Genomic DNA, 27239 nt, shown 5'->3' on the forward strand with positions numbered 1-27239 from the left:
GCTTCCCCGAACTCCCCCTGGCTCCCGCCTTCGCCCGCTTCCGGTCGTCGTCGTCGCCGCTGCTGCCGCTGCTGCTGCTGCTGCTGCTGAGGCTGCTGGCGGAGGCCGGAGGATCGGGCGGCGGCGGCGGCGGCGGCTGAGAGGGCGGCGGCGGGAGCGCAGCGGTACGAGGGAACGAGAGGAAGCAAGCGAGGAGCGCGCAGAGTGCGCTTTTCCGCTCGCCTGAGGAGCCGGAGCAGCCCCGGCCCCGCCGCCGCCGCCTGCCAGCTGGACAAAGCCGAGAGCCCGCGCCCACAGCCATGTCCTCGTCCGCCGGCAGCAGCCACCAGCCCAGCCAGAGCCGCGCCATCCCCACTCGCACCGTGGCCATCAGCGACGCCGCGCAGCTACCTCATGACTATTGCACCACGCCCGGGGGGACGCTCTTCTCCACCACACCGGGAGGTGAGCGCCGGCCAGCCGTCCGCCGCGCTCGGTGTCCCGCCGCGGTCCTCTAACTCCTCGGCCCCAGCTCCACCGAAGCCCCGGGGACGCTGCCCTCGGGCCTGCCCGCGCGTTCGGGACCCTTCACTTCGCGTTCTCTCTTGCCCGCTGATCGAGTCCGCGCGCGCCCCACTCGGGAATGTGGCTGTCCTGACGCGAAAAGAGCCCTTGTTTCCGCTTCGTGGCAGGCTTACGCACTCGACCCAGTTTTCTCTCCCCTCTCTGCCTCTTTCCCGGGCGGATTTGGCTCGACTTGGCCTTGCATTACACTCTGCGTTGCCTGTCTCTTGCAGATTGTGCAAATTAATGCTTGATTTTGGAGCTGGCTCCGGGCCTTTTTAAAAAAGGACTTGGGGAGAGGAATTTGGCCCTGGGATCCTGCGATGGCTTGTTTTGCTGCTTTTGGAACACTGGGAGGAGGCTGGAATGCGGAGTCTGGAAGCCTCGCCCAGTGTTATCCTGCTTTGACAGCATTGTTTACTTTGCTGGAAGAGGCCCCACGGGTGAGGGGAGTCCCCAGGCCGGGAGGAGAGAGTGATATAATAAAGCTCAAGTAATAGCCGAGGGAAAGTAGGTGGGGGTGGTAGGGCGCTGGCAGCCTTAAGGCAGGGTGTCTTTCGGCGGCGACGCCTTTGGAGATGGATTGAAGGACCTTTATCAAGGACACCCCAGATGGATAAGGGGGTTGCTTGATCCTTAGAAGGGGCTAGAGAGGCAGTTAAGAGAGTGGATGGTTCCCTGGCATTGCTTTTCAAAGCACGACCAGGAACTGTTTACAAGTAACACTGGAGTAGAGGTGAAGCTTGGTCACGGGAAAAGAGAGCTCAAAGGTTGTCCGTGCCCTAACTGGGCTGTCCTCCAGAGGGAGGAGCCTGGAAAGCGATTTTGAGGAGCCTTATTGAAGGAAATGGGGCCTCCTTTTTGACTTCAGAACTTTGCCGCCTTTTGGTGTTGGGGTGGCCTCTTGTTAGAGGGTGGGGACTTAGCAGCTCCTGCGGTCTAGAGGATTGCTAGCCTGTTCCTGTGGGCAGGGCTCAAGAGTTGTACTACAACCAATCCGGTGCAGTTAGGCCTGGACCATCCTTAAATCCGTTGCACAGTAGCAAGGCCTGTGGAGTAAGGAGACCTACTTGCCAACACCAAGGGATAAAAATCTAGGAGAGAGCTTTACAGAGAAATTCAGCCAGGCCGCTCTAGGGGAGTGGCTGCCTTGGAAGGCTTTTTAAATGACCCGGGCAGAAGTTCATTAATATGTATGGAGAGCTGGGTTTAAGGAACTGTTAACTTTACAGAATAGTGGAGTTCTTAGGTGGCTTACTTAACTCATGGAAGAAGACTTCTCCATGATATGATCGATTCAAGACTAAAGACGGTAAACCCTGTGTTTGAGCATGGGACAGGGTCTCACTCTGTCACCTGGGCTGGAGTACAGTGGTACGACCCTGGCTCACTGCATTCTCCACTTCCCTGGGCTCAAGCCACCCTCCCACCTCAGCCTCCTCAATAGCTGGGACCACAGGCACATGCCACCATGCCTAGCTAATATATTTGTATTTTTGGTAGAGTTGGGGTTTCGCCATGTTTCCCAGAGTGGTCTTGAACTCCTGGGTTCAAGTTATTCGCCCCCCTCTGCCTCCCAAAGTGCTGGGATTACAGGCGTGAGCCACTGCACCTGGCCGAGCTCTTGCTTTTTAATCCTGAAAACTTTTGGCAGACCAGAATCGGCTCCAGATAAGAGTTGTCTTGAACTTGAGCTGATAGCTTTTAAGAAATAGATGTTGTTTTCCAAGGTGTTGGAAAGGGGTTTATAACTTCTTCCAGAATTCTTTATGGTATTTCTCAGTAAATGCCTATGCTTCCAGCAGTTCAGAACGCGTCATAGTAACAGCCACACTCAGCTATAGTTTATTTGGGAAAAGAACTAAAATTTCAGCAGTATGTTATTCCCCTGAGGGAAGAGCCACCTAGACACATTTTTGGCTTATGTCAAATAGTCAAGCTACCATGCTTTTAAAAATAAGGGCCTAGTCTTTAAGTGTTGCTTCAAAGATGGAAGCCTGTCTCATAGCCGGGATTAATTTTTTTTTTTTTTTTTTTGAGGCTGAGACAGGGGGTCTCTCATGTTACCCAGGCTGGAGTGCAATGGCACGATCTCGGCTCACTGCAACCTCCGGCTCGTGGGTTCAGGCAATTCTCCTGCCTCAGCCTCCTGAGTAGCTGGGATTACAGGCACGCACCACCATGCCCAGCTAATTTTTTGTATTTTTGGTAGAGACGGGGTTTCACCATGTTGACCAGGATGGTCTCGATTTCTTGACCTCGTGATCCACCCGCCTCGGCCTCCCAAAGTGCTGGGATTACAGGCTTGAGCCACCGCGCCCGGCCAGCCGGGATTAATTTTTAAAGTGCTTGGAAAGATTCTGCTAGAAATACTGATTCATTTGCCCCTCCTCCTAACACACTCAATCACCACTGTTTTCTCAGTTATCACTTAACTTCCCTCCAGAGTGTTTCTACACAGTTTTTTGTTTTGTATTTAAATACTTGTCATCCTGGCTCTTTAATGTTGAGCCTGTATTTATTGGGAGAACCCATCGTAATCTTTGGATTTTTAACACGAGGTCTTATTTAATATGTTTATAAGGATATAGTACTGTTGAAATCGGATTTAATCACTATTACAGCAATTAATGCTGCTTAGGTGTTGTGTACTTACTGATTTAAGTTCCCCCTCTGATGGTTTGTGTATATCTAATGCTACATTCATCTTCCTCTTACTATGTAATTTTATTTCCCTCAACCAGGGTGCAGTAGTTTGTTATCTGGCTACCTCCAGATGCCTGAATTAATATGGTTAGGTATCAATAGTGAGTTTTGTGCACCCAGAGAGTGCTTTGCACAAAAGGGGACAACAGACAAAAGTAGGAAGTACAGTCCTTGGTCTGAATAGGTTTAAAATGATTTGGGGGTACAGGCAGACAGATTTTTAGTTCTGGAAGAGTAGAGTCAAGTGCTAACATATATTTCAGAGTTGAAAACATTTAGAAAAATGAGTGGGAGGCTTGTGTTGGAAATCTCTATTTAGTGGTAAGGGAGGGGATTAACATTTCCTGCCCCAAACTCCTGGAAACCTGGAGGGTCACATACATTTTAGAGCATTCTGGCATAACAGCAGTTGGTGGACCAAATGCCCTAAATGATCAGACTGAGCAGATTCACAGCATACTGAACTTAAAGTTTCTCCCCCTTTCCCCTTTAAGAGTCCTTTATTCATTGGGGTTCAGAGGTTACTGCTTACCCTTGAGGTTTCTCAAAATTGCCTTCCTGTGGTTTGGGAAGTAAGAAGTGGGTGAAAACACACTGGCTGAAACCTTCTGGATTTCTCACATTGTTAGAAGAGTACCCTTTCTCGTTATGAAGGAATAAGAAACTTTTTGTTGGGTAAATTCCAGGCCAAAAAAAAAAAAAAAAGTTCTTGGATTTTATTTTTCTATCAGCCTGTGGAGGAGTAGGGATGATATTTAGTTCTTCCATTGAGAAGCTACTTCTACCTTCAAAGGAAGGTGAAGATACTATAGTTGGCTTGACTTTTATAACACTAGTGAGCTGGAAGAGACCTAATGCTTTCATTTTATTATTGAGAGAAACTGGGACCCAGAGAAGTTAAGTAACTTGTTAGTGTTATACAGCTAATTATTTTCTGTGGCTCCCTCAAAATTTAGTATGCTGATCACTATCCCAGTTTTTTCCTCAACTCTTTTGAGATGCTTATCTTACTAGGAAAGGAAGTTTGCATTCTACCTCTGGAATGCTAGCTAATATTCTTTCCACTACCTTATTTCCTTTCTAGGTGCTGAACTGTCCCCTTTTAGGAGAGTTGTGCTCTGCCGAATGAGCAGAAACTTAAAGATCTCTTTTACCCTTTCTCTTTGCCTTTCTTTTCCTGCACAGCCGTCTCATCAGCCGTGGAGAAGTATGCTGTTAACCATAACAAGGGCAACAGAGGGGAACTAACTGTGATGGTCTGAAATTTTGTCCGTGCTGTAGCTCTTCCTTTCTGCCTCTTGGATAGTTGCTGTGATTGGTTTACTGGGGCAGAATTTCATAAAGGATGGGTTTGGAAAGAAGAAGAAGGCAGGGAAAAGGTAAAATAATCCGCTTGGAGTGAACTCTACCTATAAGAATATAGCGAAGGGAGCTGCTTTTTTAATCTGGTTCCCTTGGGAGGAGTAAGTAGAGTTCTGGGAAGGAAGGCCAGTATCTGACCATGTCATAAAATTTCTAACTCTGTATTCTTGGGCTGAGTTTACTCAATAACTTCTGAACCAACAAATGTCATTTATTTAACACTCTAACTTCAGTTACTAGCCAGAGGACTTCATTATTATATATGAGAAATGCTTGAAAAACGTAGTTAAGGGTGTTCAAACACTTTGCCTTGTGTTTGAGGAAGATGGCATTTACTTAGAGTAACACAACATATGTTGACATTTTGTAGGAGATTCAACTTTAATCTCAGATTCATCAGCTGCCAATACATATGTAGAAGAAAGTGTACCTCAGTTTTGATGTTGGGTGCATTTTGCTGGCAAGGGACTGAATTCTAAGCCTGAGGAAGGCAGTAGTCCTCATCCTCAAGGCAGTGCACCGTGTGGAGGGAGTGCCTCTGCCTGACCTAAGCCAGCTACAGCCTGACAAGGAAAGCGGGCACAGGTGGATAGTGCAGCATGCATGACAGACCTGTGCACAGCTCCCTGTAGCTCTCCGGAGGCCTGCTCTCTGGAACAGTAAGAAGGAAAAGTGACTAGCCTGTAAATTGGCACTAAGGCTATTCTGCAGAAACCTTTTGAGGATAGTAGTCTTAAAGACAGTTTTGTAAGAGGCATCTTGCAGCCGGGTGTGATGGCACATACCTATAATCCCAGCACTTTGGGAGGCAGACACGGGTGGATCATGAGGTCAAGAGACCGAGACCATCCTGGCCAACCAAGAGATTGGATTGAGACCATCCTGGCCAACATGGTGAAATCCCGTCTTTACTAAAAATGCAAAAATTAGCTGGGTGTGGTGACATTCCTCTGTAATCCCAGCTACTCAGGAGACAGACAGGAGAATCACCTGAACCTGGGAGCCAGAGGTTACAGTGAGCTGAGATGGCGCCACTGCTCTCAAACCTGGCGACAGAGCGAGACTCCATCTCAGAAAAAAAAAGCTGGGGGGATCTTGCGTGGTTTGGAGACTCTGTAGGTTGATCGTATGTTGTGTATGACAATTTACAGATCAGACGGGGTAAAGTTAGCATGGAGAAAGTTAGTTAATCTGGTTATAGAGGAAGAGAGCCTAAGCAGGACAGTTGATTGGTGAATGGCAGAAAAACTTTAAATTAGTGTTTAAGATTTTTTTTTTGAGACAGAGTCTTGCTCTGCTGTCCACACTGGAGTACAGTGGCATGATCTTGGCTCACTGTAACCTCCACCTCCCAGGTTCAAGCAGTTCTTCTGCCTCAGCCTCCCAAGTAGCTGGGATTACAGGCGCCTGCCACCGTGCCCAGCTGATTTTTGTATTTTCAGTTGAGACGGGTTTCACCATGTTGGTCAGGCTGGTCTTGAACTCCTGACCACGAATGATCTGTCCACCTGAGCCTCCCAAAGTGGTGGGATTGAGCCACCATGCCTGGCTCTGTTTGTTTTGTTAATGTAAAAATCGTCTCTGTTGGTTTCTTAGCACTTCAGGGATTTGATGGTTGTACACACTGAATGTGGTTTGGCTACCACCAGTGTCCTGGGAGGACAGAGTTAGGCAGCTTTTAGTTTCCTCTGGGTTATTTGCCATAGAGTTTTTCAGGAGTCTGTCTCCTCATCCACAGTCTCCAAGAAGAACAGATGTTTAAAACGGAAGTTCTTTCATGAATGTTCTCTAATTCAGTCAATAAAACATGACCTTACCTTCCTAAGTTGAAATAATAAGAAACAGAGAAAAACACTTTTTTTGTTAACTCTCTTCTGTTTTTTCCTTTTTTTCCCCTTTTTATGGAGGTGAGAGAGAGAGAGAGAGAGAGACACCACTTAGACTTCTTTTCTGAGTGCATTAGAAACACTTGCTGCTTATTTATCTTGTATCTGTTTAAAGGAGAATACATGAGACATAGCTGGAGAATTGTCAACAATTCCTAATAGAAAATTGAGGTTACATGCCAAATGCTTTATTTCTTTTTTTAATTCAATGTCTAGGCTTGAAGGATACCTTCTCCCTCATGGTCCCTGCTGCCTTTGAAGTGTTAGTCTGTATGTATATATTTATAAGAGTTTTGCAAGCATCTTCTTTCTTAGTTCCTTATAATGGTTTTTAAATATACTATCTCTTGATTTTTTTTTGAATATATTTTTATTGTGGTAAAACATATATAACAAAAATTTCCATTTTAGTCATTTTTAATTGTACAGTTCAGTGGTATATTAAATATATTCGCCTTGGTTTACAACCGTCACCACCATCCCCATCTTCAGAACTTTTTCCATCTCCTTAACTGAAACCTGATATCAATTAAACAATAACTTCCCATTAAGTACTACACTGCAGCCCCCGGCAACTAACCATCCTACTTTGTGTCTTCATGAATTTGACGACTCAGAACCTCAGATAAGTGGAACCGTGTAGTAATTGTCATTTTGTAAGCGAACATTTATCAGTGTTTATGCTTTTTTTCTCACACCATTTTGCTTTTTAAATTTGTTTTTTATACCTGTGAAAGCAACAAAGTTTTAAAAGTCGTATAGTATTATTGGCCATACAACAAAAAGCAACATTCCCATGCCCATTCCCTCATCTCTATTTCCACTCCCAGAGAAACCATTTTAAACCTTTTAGCTAATGTGCACTGAAGCTTTGATCTCCTGGGCTTAACCTCCTGGGATCACAGGAGTACCACCAAGCATGGCTAATTTTTTTTTTTCCAAGCCAAACTGTATCCAGCTTTATTAAAGATACTTTCCATAAACAATCATGGTATTTCAGGCAGGACATGGGCAGACAATCATTAACAGTATACAACAACTTTCAAACTCCCTTCTTTGATGGACTACCAAAAATCAGAGAGCCACTATAAAACCCAATGAAGTCTTCATTTGATGCTCTGAACAGGGTAAGTTTAGAGTGAGGGTTGACATTTCACATTTAGCATGTTTAACAGCTTTTCACGAGCCAACTCTTGACTTTCAGGAAGTGAAATGAAAATGGCAGAATTTATCTGAAGGTCCACAATCTAGAAATGGAATCACTGCTCTTTTGACAGGTGTCATCTCAGTGGCATCACTGGCAAGTCCAGATTGCCTGACACACTGGTAACCAATGACTGGGGGTCAGGTCCCAACAGATGTTTGGGCTTAAGGGAGTTAAGTCTATGCTGAAAGACGGAAAGGGAGAAGAGGACAGAAAAACAAATTTGTTTTTCCATACCACAAGGCTTTTGTGTACCAAGGTGGCCATGTGTGTCAAAGTCAGGGAATCCCTCCTCCTGGGAGCCAAGAGGAAGTCTCTCAAAACTAGAAGGGAAAGGTATTTCCCCACATCAATCCAGCTTTGGAGGTATTCTATTAGTGACATATGCCCCTTCCCCCAAAACAACAATGAAGTGTTCTGTGTGCTAACAACATAGCTTAAAAAAAAGTAAAACAAAATTCTGCATTTTTATAAAACTGGATAAAAAATAACATTTCAAACTGTATAGTCACCAGAAGTACACAGTTATCAAAAATGCACACACTTCACTTGGCATCTCCAGCACCTTCGGCTTTCTGTGCCTGGTCTGTTTTGGCGTCTCCATTTTCTGCAGGGTTATTCCCTTTCTTGCCAGCATCAGCTTTTCCCTTTTTCCCTTTGGGTACCTTTTCTCCCTTCTTTGCAGGGGCCTTTTTAGGCTTGGGCTCTGGCTTTGGAGGAGCAGGTTTAGCAGGTAACCTTGCGGATCTTCTCTGTGATTCGTCCTTCACCTTGGCTTTATCTCCTTTAGCATCCCCTTCAGCCTTTCTCTTGGGCATGGTGGTGATGGCGGCGGGATGTAGGCGCTGGGCGTGGGATGCAGTGGCGCATGGGCTTTGGTTGGTCAGGGGGTCGTTCTTGCCTCTTCTTTTTCATACTGCTCCAAGCATGACTAATTTTTAAAGTCTTTGTAGAGATGGTTTCTCACCATGTTGCCCAAGCTGGTTTTGAACTCCTGAGCTAAGGTGATCTTCTCACCTCAGCCTCCCAAAGTGCTGCAATTATAGGTGTGAGCCCCTGTGCCCAGCGTATTTCTCAGCTTGGGATATTAACAATTAGTTTCCTGCTATGGAAGATGAGGATTTAGTTGCTATATACATCCTTCTCCCAATGTATACACTTTTGTCTCTTAATTTTTTAACGCTTTTTGGTTAAACTAATATGTATGTAATATTTACTAAATTTAGGTAAATATTAAATAAGATGTGGCTTACATTGTTCATTTCCTGCTCTATAGCCATTCCCTCTTCTTGCTTGCTGCCAGATTCCCTCAATTTTTTAAATGGCAGAAGGCTAAGCCCCAGGATATATACCATGACTGCTCTAAGCCAGTCATAGTTTCCCCTTTGTTTGGTCTGGTGGGCATCTGAACCAGTTCTGGCCAAATGAGATGTAGAAGAAGTCTGCAAGTGGCTTCTGAGATTTTCCCCTTCAATAGAGAAAGTCCCAGGAGGAAAGCCCTGTTTGATTTCACGTTCTCCTTTCCTGCTTGGAACACTATTGTTATGAGGATGTAGGTCCATCTCAGCCTTTTTGGATGGCTTGTGGGCAAGTTACTTAATGTTTTGTTCTCCAAGCTTTCTATTTGGATGAGTAAATGCTTAATTCTAATTCTGGAAGCAGACTTAGTTAAACAGAATTTTATGATGGAGTTCCCTGTAAAAATATAGTTAAAAACTACCCTGTAAGTTAACCATGTTATAGTGGACTTTCTCTGTGTGGTTTTATTTGAGCTTACATAATTTCTTAAGTATACAGCTTAGCCAGGCGCGGTGGCTCACGCCTGTAATCCTAGCACTTTGGGAGTCCGAGGCGGGTGGATCACGAGGTCAAGAGATCGAGACCATCCTGGTCAACATGGTGAAACCCCGCCTCTACTAAAACTACAAAAAATGAGCTGGGCATGGTGGCGCATGCCTGTAATCCCAGCTACTCAGGAGGCTGAGGCAGGAGAATTGCCTGAACCCAGGAGACGGAGGTTGCGGTGAGCCGAGATCGCGCCATAGCACTCTAGCCTGGGTAACAAGAGCGAAACTCTATCACAACAACGACAAAAAAAAAAGTATACAGCTTAATGCATAGATTATTTATAATTTAAACTAAGGCACTTGGTATTGAAAGAGGCCCTTATGCTTGAATGACCTTGTTTCTATACTAGCCATCTTGACAAGCATAACTTTGGGTTTCATTCATTGACCTTGTTGTTTTCTGCAGTTTGAGAATCACTGGTTTTGGATTCAAAGGTAGGTGGGTTTTTCCCCCCTCTCTGTGAAAGGGACTCAGTTTTACTCTCATATTTCCCTAGTAGTGTTAGTAACTAGAAAGTCCTGGATGAAGGTATTAGATTTATCCTGATATCTGGTCACTAAGGGATGAAAAATTTATAAATAGCCAATGTTAACCTAGATGCTTTCTATTCTGAAATCCAAACATGAAGACTAAGAAAAATATGTGCGTTTTTGAAACAAAACAGAAAAATGAAACTTCAACAGTGTAAAAGAGCATGAAATGCCAATAGACTACCACTTTCAACAGTTTCTCTTTGCAGTGCTTTTGCTGGTTACCATTGTTACTGTAAATAATACATGTATACTGTGATTTCTTGATGTTTTTTAACATTAGACAATACTACTAACTCACCACTATGAAAGATGAGGAATCTAAGATACTTTTATGACTTTCTGTCCCTCATTTCTCATTCTTGCTCCATTTACTAATTCCTGTAAATTGTATTATCATTTTTGGCTCTTCTAGTAGTTATCTTTTTTTTTTTTTTTTTTTTTTTTTTGAGACGGAGTTTCGCTCTTGTTACCCAGGCTGGAGTGCAATGGCGCGATCTCGGCTCACCGCAACCTCCGCCTCCTGGATTCAAGCAATTCTCCTGCCTCAGCCTCCTGAGTAGCTGGGATTACAGGCACGCGCCACCATGCCCAGCTAATTTTTTGTAGTTTTAGTAGAGACGGGGTTTCGCCTTGTTGACCAGGATGGTCTCGATCTCTTGACCTCGTGATCCACCCGCCTCGGCCTCCCAAAGTGCTGGGATTACAGGCGTGAGCCACCGCGCCTGGCCCCTTCTAGTAGTTATCTTTAAAACTCTAAATAATATCTGTCTCAACCTGACAACTTTAGCTCTTTACTATATAAAAGTACACCATTCACCTGTCCTCCTGCCTTTACTTTTGCTGGTGTATAACTTCATTGTTTTTGTAATAGCAGGGTTTGTGAGCAGGCATGGTGTCTTACACCTATAACCGCAACACTTTGTGAGGCCAAGGCAGGAGAATCGTTTGAGCCCAGGAGTTTGAGACCAGTCTGGGCAACATAGTGAGACCCCATCTCTACAAAAAATAAAATTAGTTGAACTGTAGTCCCAGCGACTTGGGAGGCTAGGGTGTGAGGATTGCCTGAGCCCAGAAGGTCAACATTACAGTAAGCCAGGATCATGCCACTGTGCTCTATTCTGGGTGATAGAGCAAGACCCTGTCTCCCCCAAAAAAAAAAAAAAAAAAGACAGAGTTTGTAACATTTACGTACTCTTCCTTAACTGTAATTCTTCTATGTTTTTACTATAATTTGCTTATAAACATTGAAAATTAGCAAACAGCATGTACAATATTGTAACTTTTTTTTTTAACAACTTGCCGATATAAAACTAAGGCGCATAATTATTTTCATAGAGAAGGAATGGAAAATTGTTTTTTATTTTTTGTAACCCTATCAATTGATCATAATCATGCCCCATTTTAATATTGTGTTATATGAGCTATAGATTTCTTGTCTAGTCTGTTTTCCTTCTTGAGTACCTTAAGGTTAACCTGTTTCTAGTTACTTATGACTGCATTGGTTGACATTAAATTGAGCTGACATAAATGTTGCAGGGAGTTTGGGTGAAATGTGAATTGCTAGGAAGTCCTTGCTTCAGAAAATGTACATCTGCATGCATAAGTGACCTTAAATATTTTAGATTTTTTTAATAGGTTGTCATTAAATTGATATAAAATTATAGTGAACATAATGTTCAATAAAGGAAATAAAGGGTTTTTTCCTGCCATTTTATCGATGGTTGAATCTTAATTTTTCTCTTTGAATAATTTTGGTTTTTTGAAAGGTCAGTGTCTTTTGAATTACATCCTGAATCATTAGTGATTAGCAAGCTGATTCCCTTTTTTTGCTTTATACCCACTACAATTAAATTTTTTTAGCTTACAGAGATCTAAAATTCAAAAAGTTAAAATACTATGCTTTCTTCTTTTTTTTTTTTTTTTTTTTTTGGGATGGAGTTTTGCTCTTGTTACCCAGGCTGGAGTGCAATGGCATGATCTCGGCTCACCGCAACCTCCGCCTCCTGGGTTCAGGCAATTCTCCTGCCTCAGCCTCCCGAGTAGCCGGGACTACAGGCACGCGCCACCATGCCCAGCTAATTTTTTGTATTTTTAGTAGAGACGGGGTTTCACCATGTTGACCAGGATGGTCTCGATCTCTTGACCTCGTGATCTACCCGCCTTGGCCTCCCAAAGTGCTGGGGTTACAGGCGTGAGCCAATACTATGCTTTCATAGTCATATTTTTCCCTGGCTATATTTGAGAACATTTACACCATTAAGATCCTAGTTCTTCAGTGTGTCTTGTTGTCTGAATTATTTACTGTGTTGGCATTCAAAATCAAACATATCTTAGGAATGCATTAAGAAACTATTAGAAATAATAGGTGAGTTTGCCAAGGTTGCAGGATACAAGAATCATATAGAAAAACCAGTTGTGGGCCCAGCACAGTAGCTCACGCCTGTTATCTTAGCACTTTGGGAGACCGAGGCAGGCAGATAACTTGAGGTCAGGAGTTCAAGACCAGGCTGGCTAACATGGTAAACTCCATCTCTGCTGAAAACACAAAAATTAGCCAGGCATGGTGGTGCACACCTGTAATCCCAGCTACTAGGGAGGCTGAGGCAGAAGAATCACTTGAACCCAGAAGGTGGAGGTTGCAGTGAGCCAAGATTGTGCCCTACACTCCAGCCTGGGCAACAGAGGGAGACTCCATCTCAAAAAAAAAAAAAAAACTGACCAAGGCTTTTATCCCAGCATTGTGAGAAGCTGAGGTGGGCAGATGTCTTGAGCCCAGGAGTTCAAGACCAGCAAGGGCCACATGGTGAAACCCCCTCTCTACAAAAAAATACAAAAATATCTAGGCGTGGTGGCTGATGCCTGTAATCCCAGCACTTTGGGAGGCCGAGGCAGGCGGGAGATCAGGAGATCAAGACCATCCTGGTCAACATGGTGAAACCCCGTCTCTACTAAAACTACAAAAAAATTAGCTGGGCATGGTGGCGCGTGCCTGTAGTCCCAGCTACTCAGGAGGCTGAGGCAGGAGAATTGCCTGAACCCAGGAGGCAGAGGTTGCGGTGAGCCGAGATCGCGCCATTGCACTCCAGCCTGGGTAACGAGCGAAACTCCGTCTCAAAAAGAAAAAATAATAATAATACAAAAATTAGCCAGGCAGGGTGGCATGTGCCTGTAGTCCCAGCTACTAGGGAGGCTGAGGCAGGAGGACTGCTTGGGCCCAGGATGCATAGGTTACAATGAGCCAAGATGGCACTTCTGCTCTCTAGCCAGGATAACAAAACAAAACCCTGTCTCTCAAAAAGAAAAGAAAAGGAAAGCAATCCCATTTACAATAGCATAAAAACAATTCAATAGATAGGAATAAAGTTAGTCACAAAGCATAAAACTATTTCTCTGGAATCTACAAAACAGTGTTGAAAGAAATTAAAGACCCATATAAATGGAAAGGCATTTGGTGGTCATGGATTGGAAGACTTAATGTTGCTAAGATAGTAGTGCTCCACAAATTGACCTTCACATTCAGTACAGCCCCTATCATAATCTCAGCTGGCTTCTTTGGCAAGCTGACAAAATTCATATGGAACTTGAAAGGACCTAAAATATCCAGAACAATCCTAAAAAAGAAAAAGTTGGAAGACATAAACTTCCTGGTTTCAAAACTTAGTACAAATCAAGACAGTGTGGTACTAGCATATGGATAGACATATAGATCAATGGAATAAAATTGAGAGTCCAGAAATAAACACTCACAATTATGGCCCATTGATCTTCAACAAGGGTGCCAAGACAATTCCATGGAAAAAGAAGAGTTTTCAATAGATGGTGCTGATTGAACTGGTTATGCACACAGAAAAACTGAAGGTGGACCAGATGGCTCAGAGACCTAAATGTCAGAGCAAAAACTATTAATATAAATCTCTTAGAAGAAGACAGGCAAATTTTTATGGCCTTGGATTAGGCAGTGGCCTTAAATATGACTCCAAAAGCACAAACAAAAGAAAAAAAAAAACCGATATATTGGACATGATGGAAATTAAAAACTTTTATGCTTCAAAGAACACCATGAAGAAAATGAAAAGATAACCCACAGAATAGGAGAAAACATTTGCAATCATATAACAGGTTTGTATCCAGAATAAAGAACTATCACAATTTAGTAATAAAGACAAGCCATTGAAAACTGGGTAAAGGTTCTGAAGAGACATTTCTTCAAAGAAGATATGTGGTGGAATGGCCTGTAAGTACCTGAAAAGAGCATGTTCAACATAATTAGCTAGCAAGGAAATGCAAATTAAGATCAAACCACAGTGAGAAACCACTTTATATCTGTTAATACTGGCTACAATATATAGAAATTAGAACTCTCACACATTGCTGATAGAAATGTAAGATGGTACAACCACTTTGAAAAAGAGGCAGTTCTCCTTAGGGTTAAAGGTAGAGTTACCATGTGATCTAGCTAGCAGTTCTACCTTTTTTTTTTTTTTTTGATACTGGGTCTCACTCTGTCACCTAGGCTGAGTGCAGTGGTGCAATCATGGCTCACTGCAACCTCCATCTGGGGGTTTAAGCGATCCTCCCTCCTTAGCCTCCCCAGTAGCTGGGACCAGAGGCGTACATTGTCACACCTGGCTAATTTTTTTTTTTTTTTGAGAGAGAGCTTCACTCTTGTTGCCCGGGCTGGAGGGCAATGGCACAATCTTGGCTCACAGCCTGTGTCTCCCTGGTTCAAGCGATTCTCCTGCAACAGCCTCCCGAGTAGCCAGGATTATAGGCATGTGCCACCACGCCCAGCTAATTTTGTATTTTTAGTAGTGACAGGGTTTTTCCATGTTAGTTAGAATGGTCTCGAACTCCTGACCTCAGGTGATCCGCCCACCTTGGCCTCCCAAAGTGATGGGATTATAAGCATGAGCCACTGTGCCTGGCAATTTTTGTATTTTTTTGAGACAGGATTTTGCCATGTTGCCCCGGCTGGTCTTGAATTCCTGAGCTCAAGCAATCCACACACCTTGGCCTCCCAAAGTGCTGCGATTACAGGTATGAGCTACCATGCCTGGCTAATTCCACTTTTTTAGTTTAGTATATGCCCAAGAGAATGGAAATATGTTCACACAAAAACTTGTACGTGAATGTCATTCATAATAGCCAAAAAGTAGAAACAACCCATTTATCAGTTGATGGACTGTTGTTTTTATTGACTTGTCAGTCCATCAGCTGATAAATTGGTAAAGTGTGATACATACATACAATGTGATGATTATACAGTCCTGTGAATCATCTAAAACTATCGAATTATACACTGTAAGTGGATGAATTGTAAATGAATGCTATCTCAATAAACTTGTAAAATACCATCTCTTATTGGCTCTGTAAGGTCATAGTGGTTCTTCAGAGTTTCTCTTATACCTCACACATGTAGGCAGAATCTCTACTACCTATATCCTAGTTGGCTTAATTTTAATTCTTTAATGTATGTGTTGTTGTTGATACATAATTTAGAGAGCTTGCTTCTATGCTGTGCTTTTTTACCACCTAACATCCACAATTTCCTGGCTTGATGTACTACAGAAGTAAGAATAATCTTGTTCCAATTTGCAAGTTGCCTCATCTGACAATGAAACCTCACCCTGGCTGGGCGCTATGGCTCACACCTGTAATCCCAGCACTTTGGGAGGCCTAGGCGGGCGGATCACGAGGTCAAGAACTCGAGACCACGCTGGCCAACATGTTGAAACTTTATCTCTACAGAAAATACAAAAAAATATTAGCTGGGTGTGGTGGTGCGCACCTGTAGTCCCACGTACTTAGGAGGCTAAGGCAGGAGAATCGCAAGAACCTGGGAGGCAGAGGTTGCAGTGAGCCGAGATTGTACCATTGTACTGCAGCCTGGCGATAGAACAAGACTCTGTCTCAAAAGAAAAAAGAAGATAGAAACCTCGCCCTTCTGAAATCTAACCATGAGATAGGTAAAGTCCATCCATAAGGCTCCTTCCCTTTGTTCATTGGAAGGTGATCAGACTCCCTTTCAGCCTGTTTGCCCTTATTTTACATAGCATGCTAATAAGCAAGTTGCTGATTTCCAAACCCAGCAGACTAGAAATACCAAGTTAGAAAGGGTTTAAGGATGGACTATACAGATTGAATTGTGTCTCCCCAACATTCTTATGTTGAAACCTTAATTGTTGCTTTTGCGAGTTAATTAGGTTGAGTTGAGGTCATGAAGGTGGGACCCTCATGATGGGATTAAGTGCCCTTATCAGATGGGACACCACAGAGCTGTGGTCCCCTCACCCCCATGTAAAGGACACACTGAGAAGGTAGCTACCTACAAGCTAAGAAGAGAGCCCTCAACAGAAACCATTCATTAGTATTGGACTTCTAGCCTCCTGAACTATGAGACAATACATTTCTGTTGTTTAAGTTGTTCAGTCTGTGGTATTTTGTTATGGCAGCTTGAGCTGCTGAGCCATGGTAGTAGCCTGGAAAAAAGGCAGCCCTTAGTGTAACAGGAGACAGGTACACTGGGAGAAGGGTGCACTAGCACAGCCTTGACAATCAATTTTGTATAGTGTTGTTCAGCTGTACATAGCATCAGCTCGATAGGGCTTGAGACTTCTTAGGTCACAACATAATAAAAACGATTTTCTTAATAATGACTGATTCATCAAGAGGATCGAATCGTTTTCTGTTGAAGGCCATAAAGGGATTTAAATCTGTATTAGAAGTATTTCCATCCAAGATAATTGAAACTATTCACCTTTTAAAAGTTGAATTAAATTTTGTGCTACCCAGAATGCCTCGCTCCTCATAATTTCTAGATGCCTTTTTGAGTGTTATTTGAGTTTTTGTGTTTCAAAGCAAAGAGGGTGAAGGTAAGTTTCTACTTTCCTTGTCCTAAAATTATACTTGATTTAAATTTTGAGGCAGAATGTTGTTCTGTTGCCAGGCTGGAGTGCAGTGATGCAGTCATAGCTCACTGTAGCCTTGAATTCCTGGACTCAAGCTATTCTGCCTCAGCCTCTGAGTAGTGGGGACTTCAGGCCCATATCACCTCACTTGGCTCTTTTTTTTGTTTGTTTTTTTCTCGAGACAGAGTCTCGCTCTGTCACCCAGGCTAGAGTGCAGTGGTGCAATCTCAGCTCACTGCAATCTCTGCCTCCTGGTTCAAGCGATTCTCCTGCCTCAGCCTCCTGAGTAGCTGGGATTACAGGTGTGTGCCACCACACCCTGCTAATTTTTGTGTTTTTAGTAGAGATGGGGTTTCACCATACTGGTCAGGCTGGTCTTGCACTCCTGACTTCATGATCCACCTGCCTTGGCCTCCCAAAGTGCTAGGATTATAAGCGTGAGCCACCGCACCTGGCCCTTAACTCTTTTTTTAAAATATTTTTTTGTGTGTGGAGACAGAGTCTCACTATGTTGCCCAGACTGGACTTAGACTCCTGGGCTCAAGCAATCCTCCTGCCTTGGACTCCCAAAGTGTTGGGATTACAGGCAATGAGCCACCATGCTCAGGCTCTCTTGTCTTTTTTATAATAGCCATTCTAAGAGATGGGAAGTGATAGTCTCATTGTGGTTTTGATTTGCATTTCCTTGACGATGAGTGATGATGAGCACCTTTTGATGTACCTGTTCACCATTTGTAAGCAGGTTTCCATCACTGTTTATCAGTTGAAGTGTACTCTTCAGAACTATTGTTTTAAAAACATTCAGGTAGCACTTACTGGTAAGCAGATTGTTCTGCAGAATAGACAGGGGCTGCCAGCCAGTTCCAGCTTTGACTATAGCTGTGAGAAGAATGTCAGTCTCAGTGCTTCTTTGGAAAGCCTTTTAAAGGGGCTATTTTTTCTCATACTTGTTTTTTCTTTCATTTAAAACTTTTTTTTCTTAAAGATATTAATGTTGGGACCTAGATCACATAGAAATAAGACATAGCCCTGACATAAGAAACTCAAAGTCTATAAAGAGAGACAGATGGATAAACAGGAGTCCTGTAATACGTGATGTGTGTTGAGTAAGATGGGGAGGAAGAACCTTTTTAAAAAGTGAGGGGTGGCATTGGCTTCATAAAGGAAGTGATGGTTGGAGCCGAGTCCTGAAGGATCAGCAGGCAGGTGTGTCACTGGGAGAAGAGAAAGAGCATTCCTGATGGCAGGGGAGCCTGTTTACAGGTAGGGAGGTTAGAGCTTATGCTTTCAACTTGAATTGTAAAATCCTTAAAAGTTAGAATTATGTGGGATTTAAATTAAATTCCTGGGTAGTAGTATATGTTGATAACCCCTTAAATTGTTTCAAACTCTCTTTAACTCTGTTTTCCAGGAACTCGAATCATTTATGACAGAAAGTTTCTGTTGGATCGTCGCAATTCTCCCATGGCTCAGACTCCACCCTGCCATCTGCCCAATATCCCAGGAGTCACCAGCCCTGGCACCTTAATTGAAGACTCCAAAGTAGAAGTAAACAATTTGAACAACTTGAACAATCATGACAGGAAACATGCAGTTGGTAAGAGAATGGCGGTGTTGGAGACCTAGAGCGTGGCTCTTGGAATTTGAATGTCTGTTTGCTATAGGTTGAGAAGCTATTGATTCTTCGGTTGTTGTGTTTTTTATTTCTTTTTTTGTTTTAGACCGAGTTTCACTCTGTCACCCGGGCTGGAGTGCAGTGACATGATCTTGGCACACTGCAACCTCCGCCTCCCAGGTTAAGCAATTTTCCTGCCTTAAACTCCCCAGTAGCTGGGATTACAGGCACCCACTACCACGCCCAGCTGATTTTTGTATTTTTTAGAAGAGATGGGGTTTCGCCATGTTAGCCAGGCTGGTCTTGAACTCCTGACCTCAGGTGATTCGCCTGCCTCAGCCTCCCAATGTGCCAGGATTACAGGTGTGAGCTGCTGCGCCCGGCCAATTCTTCAGTTATAACTGATGTTCAGTTACATGTCTCTAAGGTTCCCCTCCCTCCCTCAAAGGTTTCTTGAAATGCTCTGAAAACCCTGAGTCCTGAGTTCTTTTTTTTTTTTTTTTTTTTTTTGAGCGGGACAGAGTTTCATTCCTGTTGCCCAAGCTGGAGTGGTGCAATCTCGGCTCACTGCAACCTCTGCCTCTTGGGTTCAAGAGTTTCTCTTGCCTCATCCTCCCAATTAGCTGGGATTACAGGCACCCGCCACCACACCTGGTTAATTTTTGTATTTTTAATAGAGACGGCGTTTCAGCACGTTGGCCAGGCTGGTCTTGAACTCCTGACCTCAGGTGATCCACCCACCTTGGCCTCCCAAAGCGCTGGGATTAAGGCATGAGCCACCCCAACCAGCCTGAAAACTCTGAGTTCTGAATCATAATCAAATCTAATGTCATTGGTGGGAGAAAAGAATCTGGAATCAGGATGGTAGACCCCAAAAATGACTTCTTGAACCATTGCCTGGCCTCAGCTTCATTGGACTAAGGATATACACAGAAAACAAAACATGTTATGGCCCGCATTTCCATCACCCTCAGGCAAATAGACCTTGTTTCTTATAGGAATTTCTTTTTTATGGTGTGAGGAAAAGCAGTATGGCTTATTTCCTGTATTTTCCAGAACTACCTAAATTACCCCTTCTCTCACACATTCTTTTGTAATAAGCCCTCTTTATCTCTGTAGAAGCAGAATGGTGAGGTGGGAGTGGCCAGCTCCTGATCCTCAGGGACTGCACTTGGACCACTAGATGTGAGCCAGCATTCTGCTTTGTCATAATTCAGATGAGTTTTTTTAATACACAAAGTGTCAGTTTGGAGCAGGGCCAAAGTCCAAAGCCTCCAGAAGAGTGTGCTCCCCGATAGATGGCAAAGAGCTCCCTAGGAGCTGCTGTTTGGTCAGAGTAATTGTTTTAGGGCAGCAGAGAATGGGACAATCTGAATTATTTTTTGTCTCTCATATAGAGGGAATGACGGTTAAAACTGTTTTGCTTTTTTTGTGTATATGCCAAACTCTTCATTTTATTTGTCCTAACCAGGGGATGATGCTCAGTTTGAGATGGACATCTGACTCTCCTGCAAGGATTAGAAGAAAAGCAGCAACACTGATACCTGTGTGCACCTGATTTGGCCAATAAGATCCAACAGTGTAAAGACAGAAGAGGCAATACCAGCAGTCCCCATTACAGTCTCCACCTCCCCCTCTTCCTCTGGGTGCCAAACGATGGGAAGATGAGCTTCATCCGACCATTTCTTCGCCCTGTCTCCTATTCCCCTTCCCAGTTAAACAGGCTAGATTGAAGACCCTTGGTGTATTTCTCTAGAGCTAAGCTGCCCGTAGAGGAAAACAGTTAAACTCTGACTTTCCTAGTTGTATTTTTAATTGAGAGCTAACTTCATACCCCACAATTTTGTCCCAAATCAAATATCGACCTACCAGCAACTGCCTGACTGGGAAGTCTGGGAAAGGGATACAGAGGCTTGGTGGGCCTAACACCATTCATGTTCCTTACACTCTGTCTCTCCTCCCTGTATCCCACCTATGGTTCAGTGTTGCAAGAGTCTGGGTTTGGGGTCTTTAAAACCAGCAGGGTAAATGATGAAAAGAGCTGCTTTCCCTTTTACCTTGAGGTATTCGTCCCTCGGGACAGAGCACAGCTTGCGCAACTCTGGTAGCATTACCCTGTGACACTGTTTTGAGGTCCACTTCTGTTCTTTCCTTTGGGAGGAATGTCTTCCGTCTTTGGTATTATAGTTCATCTTCCCATTCTTTTACTTAGTGCATTTGTGCAGATATTTTTAACTCTGTACATCAGAAGAGAGCCCTTGGTAACCAGTTTAGTTCTTCTGTCATTCCTCCCTGCTTGCATCTTGTTGCTGGCAGAGTCCTCTTGTACTTCAAGAAAGAGAAGTGATTTTGTCTGTTCCTGTAACCAAGTAATAGAGGCACTTTAGCCTCACTTGGTGGGTAAGGCCTGATCATAGTATTCTGTCAGATAATGCCTAAGAATGACCTCCGAAGAGCGTTGACCCATTTGAGTACCCAGTCTCAGTAGTCATTTTTAAGTCCAGGGAGCATTGCGATAGTTGTTCTCAGATTGCAGTTTCTTACGTTTTGAGTTTGAAGTTGATTTTCATAATGTTCTTAGAAAAGAACTGCATTTTTTCCTTTGTGGGTCTGCATTGTTTGGCTGCTGGATTAGATAAGCATGGGCTTAAAAAATGTGTTCCTCCCAGTTTTCTTGCCTTTTCTATTGTACTCTGAATTTCCTTCCCTACCTCCCTTCCTGTCTTCCTCTCCTTCCTTTCCTTCCTTTTTCTCTACCAGGCCATTTTTCAAATTTACGTCAAAGATACCTCACGTTGGTATCTGAGAATATCTGTCACTCCTCTTATCTGAGAAGTGACCTTTTATTTTTAAGATGACTACAGACCTATTTTTAGATATGTTTTCAGTACAATTTTGAACAGCAACTTTTTAATTAAACATCTTCCAGTGTTAGGAAGGTGAGAAATGTTCATAGGCAAGTCTGCTGTTCTATGTCAACATCTTTTGTCGCCCCTAGTCCCCCAGGAGTTCTTTCCTTTCCCCTCTAGTTTTGGGTGTGCATGTTTGGAGTTTGTTTGTAAGTGGGTGGTTTAAAACTGGACCATTCTGCCTTGCTTTGGGTTGTTCATGAAAGCCTCATTCATTTCTCTGATCCTTTAGCTTTTGCATTCACCCACCCTTCCCACCTACCTCTCCTGGGACTATTGACCAGCATAATAATCCCGGGAGAATGACACCTCTCGTAGAAAGACTAAAGTATCCATCCCCTCATAGTTAAGTAGCCACTGGTGTCCTGGGAATTTCTGGTTGGATTTGGTGCCCTGAACTTCCTTTCTAAGAAATCAGTTTCCAGGGTGAGAGTAACAGGCCATTTGGCCAAGAAAGAAGCCTGATTGTTTTTCTTTTGAACTATGAAAAGACCCTGTTTGTGAATACATTTTAGAAGAGAGGAAGGATGTCTGCAGAACTTTGTTCTGTTTTCTGCTACAAAAATGTGAATAGTTCAGAGTGAAAACCTTTTGTGATGGTTGATGTCTCTCAGGAATAAGCTGAATCTCCAATGTTTTGGGGATGCTTTGAGTCTCAAAAATTGATAATCAGAAAAGTATTTTTGTTTGTTTGTTTAATGTATCCCTGTTCTGTTTTTAATTAAACTCCAAATCTCATTTTACATGTTCTTGGGAAAATCTAAGTTGCGCTGTAATTTACATAAAAAGCATGCTCAGGACCTCTTTGCACCCTGGGGAGCCTGATTCTTTGGGAATGAAGCTTTTCATTCTTCATACACTGGCCTTGGCATCCTGTGGAATTTGACCCAACTAGCAGTCAGTGAGTGGAAGAGTGAACTCTTGATCTTTATTGCTATGTGTGAAAACTTGGCTTCCTCACTGAACAGTGGAAAATGGATTTAAAGCATGAGCTTGAGTAGTGTCAAGATGCCCTTTTTCTTTTCTTGCCATCTTGGGGAGCTTCTTCTGCATGTGGCCCCCTAATTAGAAGGCATGTTTTTAGTATTTCTTGGGAGTGTCAGCTGTATAATGCAGCAGCTGTCCAATCCCTTATCCTTCTCTGCAAGGACCTCCTTACGGCTTGGTGCAATTCTTTCCCGGAGACCACCTCTAGACAGCCTTTGACCTTCATAAGTTGGCATTTAAAAAATAATTTCACAAGGCATGAGATAAACCTCCAATAGATGATACCTTTGTGTCATGCCTCATAGAATTATTTTTAGAACAAGCCAGAGTCCATTTGGTGGTTTACCTCTGCATGTTTGGAGGGAACCTCACAGCTGGAACCCTGAATGAATGATGTGTCCTGGCTTTTTTAGAGGGAAGGAACACCCTTAAGTTGCCACTTGACTGAGACAGTTCTCACCACTTTAGTGACCATATGTAGTTTTCTTTTTATGGGGAACCCGTGCTTCTATTGTTGTGGGGACATTCGGTCTTAATGAGAAATGACTTCCCTCCAAATTCCAGCAGCAGACATGCATTGTCATGGTTCTGCCTTCTTTATTGTGTGGGTCATTGAGTTCACCAGTTCTCATTCTGTTTAAATATGTACAGCATTTTCAAAGGCACAGATACAGAGAAGCTGGCTTCTAGGTGTTGGGCTTCCAAGCCAAGAATTTTGTCCTTCCACCTGTACTAGTTATCTACTGCTATGTAACAAATTACCCTAAATTTAGTATCTTAAAATAGCAAACATTATCTGTCCGTTTTTGTGGGTTAAGAATTTGGGAGTAGCTTAACGTGATGGTTCTGGCCCAGGGTATCATGAAGTTAACAGTCAAGATACGGGCAAGGGCTGCAGTCAGCTGGAGCTGGAGAATCCACTTCCAAGTTCTCTTTTTGTGGCTGTTGGCAGGATCCCTCAATTTCTTCCCATGTGGGTCTCTGCATGAGTGGCCTCACACCATGACACCTTGGCTTCTCCCTGAGCCACAGATTCCAGAGATGGGGGGCAGGGCCAGGAGAAAAGCTGCAGTGCCTTTTAAGACAGTCTTGGAAAGGACACACCATCACTTCTTATCCTAGTCTTTAGAAGCAAGCCACTAAGTCCAGCCTGCTCTCAAGGAGAGAGGAATTACACATCCCTCTACCCCAATGGAGCAGTAGCAAAGAATGTATGGATGTATCTTAAAAGCACCACACCCCAACTGAGGAGGAAGCCAGGTCAATAGGGAGCTAGGTTTAATCTAGATAAGCTGAAAGATAGATTGCTATCAAAAACAATTACTGGGATAGAAAGCAAACTCCCCAAAGCTACTTGCTGTTTTTGAGAGGGGTAGTAAGAAATGGCAGTTCCCAGGAGAAGTAGAAAATAAGCTTAACTACCAGCAGCTCAAGTATGCTTATTTGCCAGTCCTAGGCTTGGTGTCTGTAAGACTCATTTACCACTTTTATTTTCCTGTAGCTAGGAATTAACAAAAGGAAGTGGGGCCTTCCAGCTGAGTCACTGAAGCTGTCTTATTTGGAATGGGGATTGTCCAGCAAAGGGAGCAAACATGAATTAGATGTTAGGCTATATTGAGCTGAAGACAAGAAAGCAGTTCAGATTTAGGTGAAATAGAAGATGTTATCAGGAAGCCAGTTTCCCACGAGCGTGGGTGCTTGGTACCTGGCCTCTCCAGTCTCAACAGACTCAAGTCAGATCTCTCACCCAGGAAGCAACCACTCCGTAAAATAGGGAACATCCGAGAATTACAAATGTCTATGCTTGGTTGCTCCTCTAAATCCAGTGCACAGGTTAACACCCTGCATGCCCATCTCTTCCTGGGCTTCTTGATGGCAGTGTTCTTAAAGAATTGGTCTTGTCTTCACCCCCAAGACAAACTTATAAAGTTTTTTCATTTAATACATTCTAGCGAATGGCCGCTATATGTTTCTGGCACCCATTCCTAACCAGGTCTTTAGAGATTTCAGATACTTTAAAGATGGAAAATTTTGTTTTGTTTTGTTTTGTTTTGTGAGATAAGAGTTGTGCTCTGTCGCCCAGGCTGGAGTGTAGTGGTGCGATCTCAGCTTACTGCATCCTCTGCCTCCCAGGTTCAAATGTTTCTCCTGCCTTAGCCTTCTGAGTAGCTGGGATTACAGGCATACACCACCATGCCTGGCTAATTTTTTTTTTTTTTTTTTTTTTTTTGTATTTTTAGTTTAGAAACAGGGTTTTACCATGTTGGCCAGGGTGGTCTCAAACTCCTGACCTCAGGTGATCCACTCACCTCAGCTTCCCAAAGTGCTGAGATTACAGGCATGAGCCACTGTGCCCAGCCAAAGATGCAAATTCTTGTTTGGATTTATGTTCTGCCTCCTCCCAGCATTTTCTTATCTATAGCCCTGCTTGCTTGAGAGTATACTTGGATAGGAAGCATTGCTGTTGAGGCAGCTATAAGAAAAGGATACTTCTTCCAGAAGTAAATAATTCATCTTTAGAGCACCTTTAAATGAATTTCATTTTTCTTCCTTATTTTGAGGTGTATTCAAAATACATGGTCTTCTCTTTTTTTGCGTTTGGGTTTCCAGCTCTTTGGGACTCTCAGACCTTACCTTTCCAGCTCAAACACCATTAGTTAAAGTCCCTCACCTGCTTCAAATCAAGGCAACTGGTGAAGGGCTCAGCTTGTTGGCAGCAATATCCCAGAGATTGAGTCTGTTTCCGTTTTCCTCACTTGGATAACAGCTGCTTGAAGCCAGGGCTCTTAGCCCTTTGCATTCCCCTTTAGAGAGGAAGCCACAAGGCCTTTCCTTGTCGGTTCAGAGCTATCCTTCTTGGCAGGCATGTTTTCTGGACTACATGCACATAGGGAGCTATTGATTAATCTGCAAAACCCAATCACTTACCTACCCATAATATCTGGGAAGGTGTGGTATTTGTGTTAAAGAAACGTTTCTTTGGGAGGGCAGTTTCTGTCTGGACTTTGAGGTGGACTTAGTTATCCCCACAGTTCTTTACAAAGCTCTCAGCTTTCAATAAAAGATGAAACCAGATATTGATGCAGTTGGGTCACAATTCTCTAGAATGCTTCTACCCAGGGCCACTTCCTGTTCTTAGTCATGGTTTTCCAGTTTAGTAGAGTTTCTTGAGGCTGACATACAGACATTTCTAATTGAAAACTGTAAGAGTTATTGATACATACTTGTTTTTTCAGTTAATCATTTAACATCACCTTTCCCACTCTCTGGAATTTAAATTTATTTCTCTAGGCTGGTCCTGGAAGTTGATACCTTTTGGCAAAGCTTAGATTTAGGAGAAGGCTTGTGAGTCCCTATTCAGAGGGTCTGTGGTTTCTCTTTGCTTAAGGCTCTCTGCCTGCAGCCCTGGTAGACCATACCGTATGTCATGGATACCCAATGGAAATATTACTGAGATGGAAGACATTTCCCAGGGTAAACTCTCACTCTGCCACCTTTCTAAGGGTGCAGAGAGATGCTGCAATGCTTGATAATCATTTGGCCACATTGAAATTTCCAAAGGGAGCTTTTGCTGGTGCTTAAAACCAAAACTCTGGACACTTAGAAAATTCCATGAATCTAGCACAAAATATCCATTCTTGCCCAAATGTATCCCCTTTCTCTCCAGCTTAATCTAAAAAAAAAAAAAAAAAAAAAAAGCCCAGGCCAAGGGTACTTTTAACTGGAAACCAGGGGAGGAGGGAAGAACACTAGCAGGGAGCCCAGAGGCGGGTTGCTGGGTAAGCCATCCTGCCTTACCTGGTGCCTGTATCTACATTGCTGAGTGCCGTGCGCCAGTGCCTTTACTTCACCTGCAGATGGAGCCCATCTCTTTCTACCTGGGTGAGGAGACCCTCTGCTACTCCAGGGGTAAAACTTAAAGGTGTCTTGAAGAGCCCAAAGGACACTCACAGGCTAAGGTGTCCATTTTATGCATCTTTAAAATATTTTATTTAAAAAAAAATAGCCCTGCCCTGTCTTAGTGCCACTGATGGCCCAGTACCATCCATTCTGTATGGAAAAGCGGAGACTGCCAGCACTTTCCTTGGTCTTCCCTTTGTCTCCCATGATGTGTTGTCCGCTCATCCCTCTCATCCATTTCACTGTGTGTGGATGGATAGCAGAGGGCACCGCGCAGTCCTTGGGGCGGTCCTGTGTGATTCCATGATCCGTTGTTTTTGTATTTTAACTATCCTTCCAGACCAGCAGATGTTTGGAAATTAGGGAAGAAATCAAATTTTCATCAATGGTTGCTGTTATTAGTTAAATCAATAAAGATCTTGAGTATCAACTTGGTGTTTTTAATTTCTTTTTAATTTCAGGTGAAGTCCTAAGGTTATTTCACATTTCAGGAGTTTTCGGCTGGTGGGGAATATAGGCAGAGGGATATGGGCTGCTTTATCTGTCATCTCTGCACTTGGGGAGCATGCACTTTGTCAATGTGGACCTGATGGTGGGTCACAAGATGGTGGGACTCTTTTGGGAGCAAGACCCTGCTCCTGTGCTCAGGAGCTCAGAGGTGAACATGTATATGCTGGGCTGACAGCACCCAAGGATGTCCTTCTCTTAAGTACCAGCCCTGAGGAATCCCAAACAACTTTTCCTCTCTCTGAAGAGGGGCTGCCTGTGCCCGTGGGAGCACTGGTTAGACACCCATCATGCTTGGTGTCTCAAAAGAAGCTGTGCTGCATGAGCGTCA

At 43.5% G+C, this 27239-nt stretch overlaps 1 protein-coding gene and 1 pseudogene across 2 annotated transcripts; one reads left to right on the top strand and one right to left on the bottom strand.

Annotated features, from left to right (window-relative positions):
- On the top strand, positions 1-26831 carry EIF4EBP2 (eukaryotic translation initiation factor 4E binding protein 2). The gene is made up of 3 exons (XM_032256241.1): positions 1-444; positions 18402-18587; positions 20077-26831. The coding sequence occupies exons 1-3, from the start codon at positions 300-302 to the stop codon at positions 20106-20108; spliced, it is 363 nt and encodes a 120-aa protein (XP_032112132.1). The 5' UTR covers positions 1-299; the 3' UTR covers positions 20109-26831.
- LOC116535361 lies at positions 7425-9322 on the bottom strand (annotated as a pseudogene). The gene has a single exon (XR_004262169.1). The product of XR_004262169.1 is annotated as a non-histone chromosomal protein HMG-17 pseudogene (transcript).
- Positions 26832-27239: the final 408 nt, after the last annotated feature.

This window comes from Sapajus apella, unplaced genomic scaffold (genome assembly GCF_009761245.1).
Source record: "Sapajus apella isolate SASKATOON/1434 unplaced genomic scaffold, GSC_monkey_1.0 scaffold94, whole genome shotgun sequence".
In the NCBI taxonomy this organism is placed as follows: Eukaryota; Metazoa; Chordata; class Mammalia; order Primates; family Cebidae; genus Sapajus; species Sapajus apella.